Source organism: Carassius auratus, chromosome 32 (genome assembly GCF_003368295.1).
Source record: "Carassius auratus strain Wakin chromosome 32, ASM336829v1, whole genome shotgun sequence".
NCBI classification, from domain to species: Eukaryota; Metazoa; Chordata; class Actinopteri; order Cypriniformes; family Cyprinidae; genus Carassius; species Carassius auratus.
The window spans coordinates 18,167,683-18,181,144 of NC_039274.1; the positions used below are offsets into that span (position 1 = coordinate 18,167,683).

General features: G+C 39.1%; 1 protein-coding gene across 24 annotated transcripts in view; it reads left to right on the plus strand.

Moving 5' to 3' along the window:
* LOC113051738 (adhesion G protein-coupled receptor L3) overlaps window positions 1-13,462 on the plus strand; it is a 245,423-nt gene that overhangs the window by 196,159 nt on the left and 35,802 nt on the right. For 15 of the 24 annotated variants that reach the window (XM_026215749.1, XM_026215753.1, XM_026215761.1 and 12 more), the window contains one exon: window positions 7,609-7,785. In XM_026215749.1, coding sequence (XP_026071534.1) covers window positions 7,609-7,785 — 177 coding nt within the window. The remainder of the gene's footprint in view (window positions 1-7,608; window positions 7,786-13,462) is intronic. The other 9 variants (XM_026215751.1, XM_026215757.1, XM_026215755.1 and 6 more) reach the window with 1 other exon arrangement.

The window sequence follows — 13,462 nt, forward strand, 5'->3', positions numbered from 1 at the left end:
TCAATTAGTCAATGTAGTTTAGCACATTGAGGATAGTTTAGATTGTCTTGGAAATTGTTTTTATTTTGATTCATCAATCAAATTTGTGGTTAACTTTGTTTGGTTCTTCTAGGTTGTCTTACTTTACATGTTTACCATTAGTTTTCTAGTAATTTCATTTTTAATTCAATGAATTGACCTATCATGCATGGAGCTCTCTGGCTTCCATTCAGTTTAGAGTGGCTGGCGGATATTAGGTGTTGCGAGTCAATCCTAATATCAGACCTTCGACCCTCGCAGGGTGTCTAGGCGTTTCACCTACTCAGGAAAGAGGGGAAGGAGAAGGATAGGTAAAAGAAGAACAAAACAAAACAAGGCTGCTGTGGGTTTTCCTAGCATGTGTTACATCTACTATTGAGCTAGGATGTCAGGTGCAGCTAGTGTGTCATGAACCTTAACTTAGTGTCAGGTGTTCTACCTATTGTGAGGATGGCTGCACTTTTCTTCATGGTGGGTATGTGTAACTTTGTTACACTAAAAGTTGGATATTCTACCTGTGGGAAGAATATGTTTGTTGACTGTGTTATCAGTAGATGTGTTTACCTCTGGGTGTAGGTAATGTGTGGTCAGATCTGTTCAAGTCTGTGTTGTCTCCCCCTTTTTCTAGCATGTCACTGAAGACTGGCTCTCTGCATCCTTGGCTTGGATGAGGGCGTGTCCATGGTCAGTCCAGCAAGGCAGGAAGTTCTTTAGCAGACAGTCGGAGGCAGTTTGGCATGGCTGTGTGAAGCTGAGTTGCAAAACTTGTCTCCTATGTTGCATTCTTCTTGTGATGCCTTCTGGCTGTAGCAGACTTTCTGACCTTCTGTGCTCTGGTGGTTGCTGTTGCACAGACAGGGAATTTGGAACTTGGAGTTGGAGTTCATTTGACAATTTGTTAGTGACCGAGGTGATGTCCTTTAGTACCTCAGATTTTTCATCAACAGTTGGCCGTTAAAGACTTGTTCATTCTGGGTTGTTGTTGAACAGGTGCTTGTCATCTCTGATGCGGTGCACCAGGTGATCACCGGCCTTCCGTTCTGTCGCTGGTCACAGCGAGCATGACTCAACTTTGTGGTCACCTGCATGTAAATTGTCTTGAAGGAACTCTCTTAGTTGTTCCATGACTTGTTCCGTGTCTTCTAATGGTAAGCGGTTATGTTCTTGTGAGTACTCAGCACTGTGCATGTCTGAGTGGTGCTGAGGTGGGTTTTGTTGTCGCTTACCCACACGAGTTGCTCTTGGATGAGTCAGGTGATTACCTTTGGATATCTGGTTAGGTTTCCAGATGTTATCCTTTTGGTTTCTTGAGAAGCGTGGCTGGTCCCATGGATTTTTCCAGCAGTTGGGCTGAAAGCGGTCGTGGATATGGGCGTCACGTTCTCTGTGCTCTTGATGGAAGACTCTGGTGTTGTGATGCCACTGGGTGTCGTCCAGTGCAAGGCTTGAGTCTTTGTTGACAGAGTTCAAGAGTGTGGATGTTTTGTTACCTTTCTTTGAGGCCAACTTCTGCTTGTTATAGGCCTTCTGTGTTAGGTCACGCAACTGTTGGATGGTCATGGAGTTCGGACAGGCCATGACACCTAGATGGTGACTGACTCCAGGGTGCAGATTCTTTAGGAAGAGGGTTTTGAAGTTCACATCCTCTTCAAGGTCAGAGTTGTTGTGTGCACCAAAGTAGGATTGTCGGAGTCGGTTGTAGTAAGCTTGTGGAGTCTCTTGACAACCTTGTTTGGTTTCCAAGGCAGTTAACAGTCCATGTTCAAACTCTGGGTCTGTAAACTCTTTAATCAGGACCTCACGAAGTCGCTGGTAGTTTGACTTGGTTTGACTGGGCTGTCGATCTAGAAAGTTTCGTACCTCAGGACTGGACGTGGCTCTAAGGAGGTATAACCAGTCTCTGTCAGTCACATGAGGTCTCACTTCCAGATGGAATTCGATATCTCGCAGGTAAGCTTGGATGTCGGGGCTCTCTGTGGAGTTCGGGTTGAACCTGCTGATGTTTTTAGACAGCTTGTTGAGGTCTTTGATGGTCATCCCGTGTGCAGCTTCAAGGCCTTGGACAGGAGGTTTTCTTTCGTTGGCAGAAAAGGGTTGTGTGGCGAAGGCAGGTGAGGTTTTGGGTTGTGGCCCTTCGCTCCTTTCGTCATATGCCAGTTCTTGGACGTGGGACTCTGCTCTGCTCAGCAGTGATGAGGCTAAGAGATGTTTCTCTTTTCTTGGCTCTAGTTTGTGCTTGTAAGCATTTTGGAGTTCTTTTCTGACCATGTAGAGCTCATCGTTGGTATCGTCTAGTTTTTGGGTCAGATTGTCCGTTTCAGTTCTGTACCTTTCAAGGTGGTCTTTCAAAGCACTGATTTCAGAATTCTTGTTTCTGATGTCTATCTTGGCTTTCTCTAGTAGCTGTTCGGCATACTGGAGTCTGTTTACCAGGTCTTTCTGAGCAGCCGTTGCATGTTGCTGGTCGAGCTGAGCTGCTGCCAGGGCTGCTAGGAGCTTCATAACTTGTTCTGTTGTATCCTGCTCCCTCTCGCTGGGTGCTTTGAGTTGATCTTGAACTTTCACTTCCAGCTTGTCTATGCGACGTTGAGCACCTGTCAGCTCCTCTTGAAGGTGGGTGATGTGCTTGTCGCTCAGTTGCAGCTGGGTTGTGAAGGCATAGCTTAGTGAGCTCGTGATCTTGACTAGCTCCTCGTGGTTGTTGTTCTGGCTTGAATCTTGTGTCAGGAATCTTCTCAGGATTAGGATTATTATTAAAAATAATAACAGTTCAAATGTCTTTGGAGTGAGGCTGTCTGTCATGCCTCTCAGCCAAATGTTCACATCTTCCCCATGGGCAATGGGGTCTGCAGTCTGCGGCATGTTGGCACGCTAGGGAGAAGAGAGACTGACACAGATCTGTGTGGAGTAAAAGCCTATGTGTGGTGGGACAACTAAGTGTTGTATCAGTGATTGTGAACCACTAGTGAAATGTGGTGATGACTGTGTTGGTCTCAGGGTGTCTAAGTAGACTAGAGATGCGAAGACATTGTCACTCTAATGAGGAAGAGGAAAAGAGAGACAGAGGTGAAAAACAAATTCAAATGACAAGCACAATTTCTGTTTTTCAAATGAGGAAAATGATTTTTTCCAATTAAATGTTATCAAAAACATAAACAATATTATTATATTTCTTGCTTTGGACAAAAGAATACAATAATAATTCTGATATCTCTTTTCTTAGTCTGACAGGATTGACACCGTACACCTTTCAGTTGGACCGCTCACCAGGGAGTCAGCGAAGGCGACAGTTGCTCAGCACGTATCTCTATTAAATCGATCTCAACGTTGGATGAGATGCTAAAACTTGGATTGCGTTTCCAAATGTAGGGAGGTTAGGAAGAACAAATGAGAGGATGATTACAATCAAATTCATAAGGATGATTCGTCGTCTTTGGCACGGTATTTACTTCACTTAGAATTGATTGATGGTTCTTACATGTCCTACAAATGTAAAAAGAGAAGAGGAAAGTAAAGGAGAGAGAGGACGGAGATGGTAAGTCTCAGTAGCGGTTATCTGAACTACAAGGAGAGCGTTGTGTTAGTTGCTGCACAACTAATCAATCAAAATAAACTTTAAGTGAAAGAGAGTTGTCTTTCTAATTTATTTGAACTCGTAGTGAGGGATAACAATGTCTCCTTTTAGGGCTCAGGTTTGTCGTTCCCAGGCTAGGATACACAAAGTAAAGAAATGGTAAGAAAAAGTAAAATTAAAAAAATAATAATAAATGGGCAAAATATGCAAAAATGAAATTCAAAAGAGGAAATCAATAATTAAAACAATAGTGGTTAAGTGTATAACCAAAATAGGAAGAGGGGTAAAACGAATTCAAATAAGTAAAGGTCTGAATAGCATATATTCAGATGGGTAATAAATAAATTAGGAAGAATAAGTTTACTTAACTTCCAAAGTTCAAGGCTTATTCATTCCTAAAATAATTAGGCCCAAAAGAGAATACTAGAAATAAAAGATCATATGAAATGATCTGAGAGGGAAATTTTAAATGATTCAAAATAAATTTAATGTTTCAATTAAATTTCAATTTGACAATTAATAATTGTGAGTCAGTATTTCCCTTTCTAGTAAAATGAAAATAAGTGGTTTAGTGAGGAAAGAGAGCACTAAAGAGAAATAGACTAACAAGTGTTAGTTAAGATGTTTAAAATGGTTAAATCACGTCAGCGTTGCCCAAACACACATTATTCTACCACTGGATGGTAATGCTAACGGCTAACCTTTGAGGCTAGTGGCTTTAGTATAGACTTCAATGTAAATGCAATGGTTTCATTAGCTTAGCGACACCGCTGAGTTTGTGCGCTGCGCGTGCACAGTTCTGAGTTGCTCCGGAAGTACGTTAGGCTTCCGGGTCACGGTCGTCACTATGGCAACCAAAACACATTCTAGTGGATTAGCACATGAATCGTTGCATTGTTGCAAATACAGTTAAGCATGTTACATAAAATGTCGGCTCATTTCAACACTGTACAAATAACAACACCGCCTTTCAGTTGGTTTTGCGATGTGGCACTTAAACTCTCAGTTTGTATAGAGTTAAATGTATCTTAATTCAAATAGCAGCTTCCTGCTGTAGTTATTATATCAATCTCAGCAATTTGATTCTCCGTGCCAGTTTCTCTGGACACAAACATAAAAGTTTTCCTTCGCTGTTGGTACACAGTTAAAATTTACTTGATCAAGCTTTAAAAACACTCCCATTCAAATTACTCTCGGACACACGCCGTGTTACGCGAGATTGCATTCACTTTGTGAACGGATACAAATGGGCAAACATTGTTCTCTAATGTTTAACGTTAACTTAGTGGAGTCGAATATCAAATTTGATTCGGCAGTGGAACACGCACTGGCAATCAAACTATATGAAATATGAATACGGGGACTTTGATAAATAGATTGAGGAACCCGCTCAAAACTATTCTTTATTCACCGATTTATATCCCTTTTGAAACACTAACAGTTTAGCTCCGTTCAGCAAACAGTGACTGAGATAGCGTTTGAGACACTGGAACACGCAGTGAAATCAAATCAGCTATAAAACAAGGCATTACACAAATGAGGAACAAGCTCAATTTCTACCTTATTGTACGTTCTCAGATGTTTACTTTTAAGTTCACTTACTGCTGTTAACAAAGGGGAGACGGACTCGAGTTAAAGTCTCCTCTAGCTCCTTTCATTCAAGCGGGAGGGCGCGCGCTGCTTACGTCACGCGTCACACACACATACTCAGGTCTCGCATGCTTCTCATCTTTCATTCCTTTAGCAAAATCAAAGATTAAATAACTTGGTTTATGCTCACAATTTAGATTAAACTGCCCGCATTTTCTCCACCAGTATAAATGTAAGGGAAACAGGTCAATTTAGCTCAAAGGGAATCATTTAAGATTTTAAAGGGAATTTGAACAGAATCACTGTTTCACGGCTGGTCACGGAGACGCCCTGCGATTCAGTGAACTAGCCGTTTAACATCAAATCTGCGCTGGATACTAATATCCAAACTATAGTGAAAACACTATCAATTAGCACAGTAACAAGATCGGCAGTTTAAGACATTAACTTGTAAGCACAAAACACAAGATACTTCTCTTTTCAATATGAATAAGGCTTTATTAGATAAATCTAAGACATATAAACTAATCTAACACATAAACGCACACACACATTCACACAAGTTGCAGGAAGGTCGAAAGTTAGGGAAAGATGAGTTTAAGAGAATGGAAATATGGAATCCCAAGTTAACAGCAATACGTTAAATTGCATAGACATGAACAACCATCAATCACGTAATTAGCGCTCGCATTGAGTTCCTCAATGGGGTTAAAATTATATTAGATACACCAGCACAACAAATATCTGGGAATACGTTGCCTTCGTTTGCTGTGAAAGGGACTCCAGTTGAAAGGGGTTTCCCGGTGTCGCTGATTGGCTGGAAGTTCAGTTGGCTGAAGTGACGTCTTGGGGAGCCCGTGCTTGGGCGTTGGCTGAAGCTGGAGTTGTGTGGCTGGTTGGAGTTCAAACACGTTACAAAACTTAACTCAGAACACGAAACTCTCAAACGTAAAAGAAAAGAAATAAAGTTTGACGAGACTAGGTTGTGTTCCTTCTCATTGTGGCATAAGTAGCAGCAGGCAGGCACGCTGGAACCGCGCTCAAAGAACCATGATGACTAACCACATGGCTAGATGCTACAAGCTAAAGCTAGGTAGCAAAGCTACAAGCTAAGAGCAGGCATGACTGATAGCACGAGCAAGGCTGGAACTAAAAGCCGACATGGCTAATAGCAGCAGCTAGACTAGAACTAAAAGCAGACTAAAAACGTGTCCAAAGTTTTTAAACTTCCTTGTTGGCCACCCCTCAAATGTTGCCTTGACCAATCAGATATGGTCCTGGGGTCTGGGGTATCATAAATCATTGTTTATCTTACCAAGCATGTGGTTCTTGCCTCACAGGGTCTAATTTTGGACATGATTCCTATAACATGATTATGATATATTTTACAAATAAATGATTGTCAGGACAATATCAAGCAAGAAAATTCGATTATGTCAATACTAGACATGACTATGTATCCTATAGTTATCAAAAGACATACACAATAAGTGATTATACATGATAGTCAAATGTGTGGGTTACACATAAATGAATATGGAGTTAAGCAATGGAATGATTCATTCATAAGTCTTTTTTGAGTTCATTCTGGTCCATATATAATGTATAAAAAGCAGTTTCTTTGCCATTCTCTGGCAAAGGGACTTTTCTGTGAAGACAAAGGTTTAAAGCCCTTCCCCCTTAGGAATTTCAGTCTGGTTTCACTGGCTGGGGGGGGGAAGTCAATGCAAGTATTTAACTTGATCTCCTGGGTTTACATGTGATGTCCAGCGTCATTCCAATCACGAACAATAAATTTGACAATCTCTTCTTCGAATTAAAATTGTCAATAATTGTTCTATTGGTGTTAATGTTGAAAGCTGTTGTGTGAACAAGTTGGTTGGTTGGTTATCTTGCTTGGTTCTTGTGGCACTAGAACTGATTTATGACTTCCTGAGGAATTCAGCTCATGTTTCAATGCACACAGCTCTGATAGACTCTTTGATTTGTCTGATTTGACTCATTTCTGCTACACTATTATATCCCTAGTTTTCAGATACGTACCCTACTTACCCTTGTGAGAAAATGTACACTTAAGCATTATTACCGAAATAGTATACTTTAAAATAAGCGACTTGAATGTAATGTTTTCAGACACTCGGTGTGAATGTTAATTACTATAAAAGGGATATGTATTATCGTTGAAATATATATCAAATGCAGCTAGCTAAACCATGGAGGGCTTTTTGTACAACTTAAGTGCATCTTAAAATGTAATTTCATAGTTATTACAATCTCACATTTTTTGAACATGACTTCTGCTTTTTTTTTTTTTTGGGCATTGGTGGCAGCAGGTTTTGAACCCTGAGTGTAACTCTTATTCTCACTTATGTCGTGTGTTTCGCTGCTTTCCGCTCTGACGCAGTTTGTTCTTCCTCCTCTTCCAGCAGTCAGAGGAGAACTTCAACCCCAACTGTTCGTTCTGGAGCTACTCGAAGCGCAGTATGATGGGCTTCTGGTCGACGCAGGACTGTCGGCTGCTGGGAACAAACCGAACACACACCACCTGCTCCTGCACACACCTCACCAACTTCGCTGTGCTCATGGCTCACGTGGACGTGCAGGTAAAGACACTTCCAACACATCTGTCCCAGATATAAACATCAGACCATTTATCTGCATTCCCATCACAGCAGAAATTGTTTGTAAAACCATTTTTGCTCTCCCTTCAGTCCAACAATTCACATTCCACTCCACGAAAACAAATACACTAAAACTTGAAGCTATCATGTAAAATGAACAGTGTTGGGAACGTTACTTTAAAAAAGTAATTAGTTATAGTTACTCACTACTTGTTCCAAAAAGTAACTGAGTTAGTAACTGAATTACTCTATAATAAAAGTAACTCGTTACCAGGGAAAGTAACTATTTGCGTTACTGTATATAAATAGAAAGAGTTGCTACATGTCAGAGAATTTGTACTTTTTTTTTTTTTCAGTTTTCACAAGTAGGTTGAAATGAGTAGAACAGACAGGTATATCTCTTTCAATATTTATTGCACGTCAACAGACAGCAAGAGTTTTATCCTGCCCTTCAAGTATTATCTTTGTAAGAAAAGTGTTTTTGGCCACTAGCTTTGTAGATGTGTGTCACACATTACATGTACACATTACATGCACGTTTTTGCCTTTGACCACAATGAATTTGAAGTAGTGCTTATATCTTCACCTTGAAAATGGCAACTTGCTCCTGACTCGCCATCTCTGCTGCGGATCTCTGTGTAGCTGTTGCGTGTGTGTGTGTGTTTGGCGCCGCTGGCGCAGCCACGTGTGCCGGCATGTGTGTAAAAACACTGGCTCTGATTGGCTACCATGAAACACATGACTCTGCCTTAGCCAATCACAACCGCTTATCTCGTTATTAACCCATCTCCTCACTCGTTGTGTGAGCCAGGGGTGCGTTCGGATTGCATAGTTTATTAAATCAATGCATAGTAACGCACCGCATTTAACGTTCAGTAACGTTAACGGCATTATAACGATGGGAAAAGTAATTAGTAAGATTACCGCATTACTGAAAAAATAACGTCGTTAACTAACGCCGTTCTTTTAAACGCCGTTATTCCAAACACTGAAAATGAATAATAAATAAATAATTGTAATTGTAAGTTAAAATGCATTATAATATTTGGAATCTGAAATTGGTTGTTTATCATGTTTTTTAATGCATTATACTTTCTAAAAGTGTAACAATGCATAAATGACTGTTGTAATATATTATTACTGTGATTTTAATTATTCATGAGATCATACAGTGCAATATAAGGTGTGTTACAAGGCATAACTCATGCAATTAAAATACTTTTATAATGCATTATGTATAAAAGCTTTAAGTTTTACCCTTTGGGTTTTTAGTTTTTAATTAAATAAAACCATAAAAAAATGTTGTTGCTTAAAAAAAATAAACAAATAAACTGTTAAACTAAATTCAAATGATAAATGTTGTTTTATAGTATATATATATATGTCAAAATATACAGAAAATATATAAAATCTTGAATATCACTATACAATAGTAAACTATGTATATTTAGTACTACTAACTACTAACATGACAAACATGCTAAAAATGAAACTAAAATTAAAAACTGAAAATATAAACAATATAATGGTATCTCAGTGATATAAGACTAAGTGATGTAAATCATCCGTGATGTTTGGAGCTGCTGAATGTCTTCTGTTCTGAAGAAATCAGAAGAAAGGCATGAGGTGTGTTTATGTGGAGCAGATCTCTGTGGAGACTGTTTATTGTTTGCTGATGACTCCAGGCTGTGAGGTGCATTGTGGGAGATCAGCGGGTGGGCGGTCTTTATCTCTCCATATGATCCAAGATCAACGCTGATTACCAGCTGAGCAACTTAATACACACTGAACAAACAGACATACACTTGTGCATTTGCAATGTTGCTGTTGCTTGTGAGTTGGTTAGTGTGTTTTTAAAGGTCGACATGATGCGTCAGATGTACAGCTTTAAGTTTTGCATTGTTTTCAACTGTTGACCTATTAGTGCCGTTTCTGTGTTGTTGTTTCTCTACTGATGTCTATTGTTGTGTCGGTGTGGTCGAGCGTCTGGCAGGCGTGGGGTCACATGGGACGGAGCCTCAGCCAGGTGCATCAAGTCTAAAAGCTTCATTTACATTTTGCATTCAGAGCCCAGGTTCGGCTTTGCCTGGAGAGAAACAGAAGAACAATTGACAGGAAAAAGTGAAAAATGAGGGGGAGAAAAGACATTTTGAAAGAAGGGATGAAAGAAAGGCCCTGTGGAGCGCCGTCGACAGCCGTGGCTCTCGAGAGAATGAGAAAAAAAGGAGTAGATCGCTGACAGACATTTTGATTAGCAAGTGAGAAGGGAAAACTACAGGTCTCCTTCCGGTCCTGCTGTTTAAAATAAAATCTGGCCACTTAGATTTCCAGTGTGTGAGTCACATCTGGAAGTAGAGGTCAGTGATTGATGAGGATTGGGAACACACCTATTTAAGGCAGTGACATGCCCACCAACGAATTGGACACACCCTCTCGACACTTAGACACGCCCACATTTGCGCATGAGTGCCAACTAAAACTATAACAAAAAAATGTCATAATGGAAACAAAACCGCTAGAAAACATACGTATCAAATAGTGCTGTCAATCGATTAAAAAACATTAACTAATTAATCACACAATTTTTTTTTAAATTAATCGTGATTAATCGCAATTAACCGCAATTAAAAGACTGAAACTTTTTGGATATGTAAATGTAAAATGTAAATAATTAATGTAAACTCAAGACAAAGCAACTATTTAAATTAAAAATATGATTGTTTATTGGAATTTTTGTTTAACTTGTAACACAGATTTTCTCATGTAAACAACATACCTGCAATAAACCATCAATATCCTCCAAATTAACTGTTGGCTTGAAAGCCATATTTATTACAGAAATAAAAACACAGGCATGTAAGTACCATTTGAATTTCAAAACAATCAATGCCAATAAAAAACAAAAATGATTTCCATGTTGAATTCTAAGTGGACTGCAAAAAAATTCCAAAGTATAGTCATTGCCAGTGCTTTAAGTGGGCCGGTACACACCGGTACTCAGTACCGCCACTTCCAAATATAGTTCTTGAACGTACCGCCACCTCTCCGTGTGCCCAGAACGTGCTTGTAGCGTACCGGTACGCTCATTTGGACATCTGTTTTAATAGAGGTTTTAATCTTTTACCTGCACTGCCGATTTTCAGAGCGCCCTTCACAATGCAAGCTTCCTAATTCATCCCACCCAGAGCAGAAACTACATTACCCATTCACCCTTAAGTTATACAAGTGAATAGCGCATGTGTCGCTTTTCCCACTGTTAAGTGTCAACAACTCAACGTGGCCGGAGAAGGTGTGTGAAACTCGTTATGAGTGTACACCACACTCGATTCGGTTAAAAATCAAATACAGTTAACAACAACACTTAATATGTTTTCTTGGCTTCAGACTCTGAATACTGCAAGAACAAGACCAGAATCAGATGATTCGCTGACTGACACCTCACCAAATTCGAATCCTATCACTGCAGGTCAGACTCAAGCTAATGAAGTAATGCAGCTCTTTCATGAAGGGTGATCAGACGTCCCGAAATCTGAGCAAGACACTTAACCCCTAGTTGCTCCAGAGGCATGTGACCTCTGACATATATAGCAATTGTAAGTCGCTTTGGATAAAAGCGTCAGCTAAATGAATAAATGTAAATGTAATGTAAATGTAAATAAACATTAAAAACTGTCTGTGGAGGTTGAGTCGTCCTGCAGCCCCCGCTGGCTGCTCATTGGCTGCAGCATATTTTTTCTAATTCTAAAAAAATACCGTAGGCGGCTAGGCACAAATTTAGATATTCATTTATCTAATTAATCTATAGCCTATGCACAAAGACAATATGATCTTTTTGTCCCCTTTTTGTTTTAAAGCTTGATGAAGAGAGAGAGCGCAAGTTGCTGCAGCTGCGAGGAGGACAGTGATGCACGCGTACAGGAGTGATTGACAGTTCGCGGCACTGTGTACAAAAAATACTCCGCTACACAATTATTTCGTTATTTTCTTTTAAGCTTATTAACGTTAGCGTTACAGAAAGGTCTGATTTACGCACTGTTACAACAGTTTAAACAATGACATTTGAGTTCATGATTTTAATGTTGCTGTTTCTTGTGGCAGACTGAATGAAGAGTAATGTTTTTTATACTGAAACTTTCCGTCTAAAAGTCCTTCCTTGGTCTTATCCATATTTCTTTGCACGTTGAACACACATAGGCCACAACTGGAAATAAAAAAAACTGCAACCGCGTTAATTGCGTTATTTTTTTTTTTACGCGTTAAATATTTCAAATTAATCGAATGCGTTAACGCGCTAATTTTGACAGCACTAGTATCAAATGATACATTTGAAATTAAATAATAACTAAGTATATTTTCAAATGCAAAAATAAACTAAAGCTAAACCAAAATATTTAAAATTAAAACGAAAGAAAATTACAAAATATTTTTTTTAATTAATCTTTAAAATGCAAACTTAATAAAACAGCAATTATTAATTAGAATAATAAAAAAAAAATTATATATATAGTTTAGGATTCACAGTCATGTCATCTCCACAATATGCTTAGCCACACCCACCACACATTTGGCCACTTCCCATCATGGATTATTCCCATTCACTTCTGGATTGGACACACCCACCTTGGGTTAAGCCACACCCACTATAGATTTGGTTTGTGGGCATGTCTTGGTTTGTGGTTACTCAGGAAAACAGATCAACGATCTGACAAGTAAACTGGATCTCAAAAACTAGGGGAAATAATAATAATAATAATAATAATAATAATAATAATAATAATAATAATAATGAAAACTTCCAGTGGTTTTAACAAATTAATCTTTTTTTAGGGGGGGCAAGAAAAAAACTGGCACAACTGGCAAATAAGTTTAGGCAAAAAAAAAAAAAAAAAAAACATGCATAAATTACTACATCTAAAATTGATCTAAACCATGTTTTTTTTTTTTTTTTTTTTTTTTACAAGCAAAAAATAATAATAATAATAAATAAACAAAAGTAAAAACAGACAAACCAAAAATGGAAATGTTGCCTCATGTATTAGTCGCCTCATGTATTATATATACATGTATCTGTGCATTGTACTGTATACTAAATGGATGTATTACTGCATTACTGCATAACTTTAAGCCACACCCTTTTCAGATATGACCACACCCACTTATCTGTACAGCCTTATAGATGGGTTTCATTTCCTGTGTGTGCATCCATTCACTGATCTGAGACTGTTGAGGTCCTCAGAGGTGAGTGTTGTGTTGTTGCCATGACTACAGCGGTGGCAGTTTGAGTGCTGGAGTGATGCTGAGTCTGGGTCAATGTCAGACAATCGTCATCCATCAATCTTAAAAGAGGCCCATGCTCTCATCGCAGGGGTGCACGTGTGAACGGCGACAGAATTACACCTCGTTAGGACGAGGAAACAAGGACTGATTGAATTCTGAGTGAAATGTGTTCATGTTTACTGCTCCGAAGGCCTTCGTGAATGACTGAAATCATTCAACACGTTCACTCTCATCTCAACTAAAGCAAACTTCACATTCCTCTCGATACATTTCCTCCTGCTGATGCTCTTTCCTACTGCTTGCTGCTCAAGAAACATTCCTGCTTATTAGCAATGTTGAAAGAGTTGTGCTGCTGATTGTTTATGAGGATTTTATTTTTACA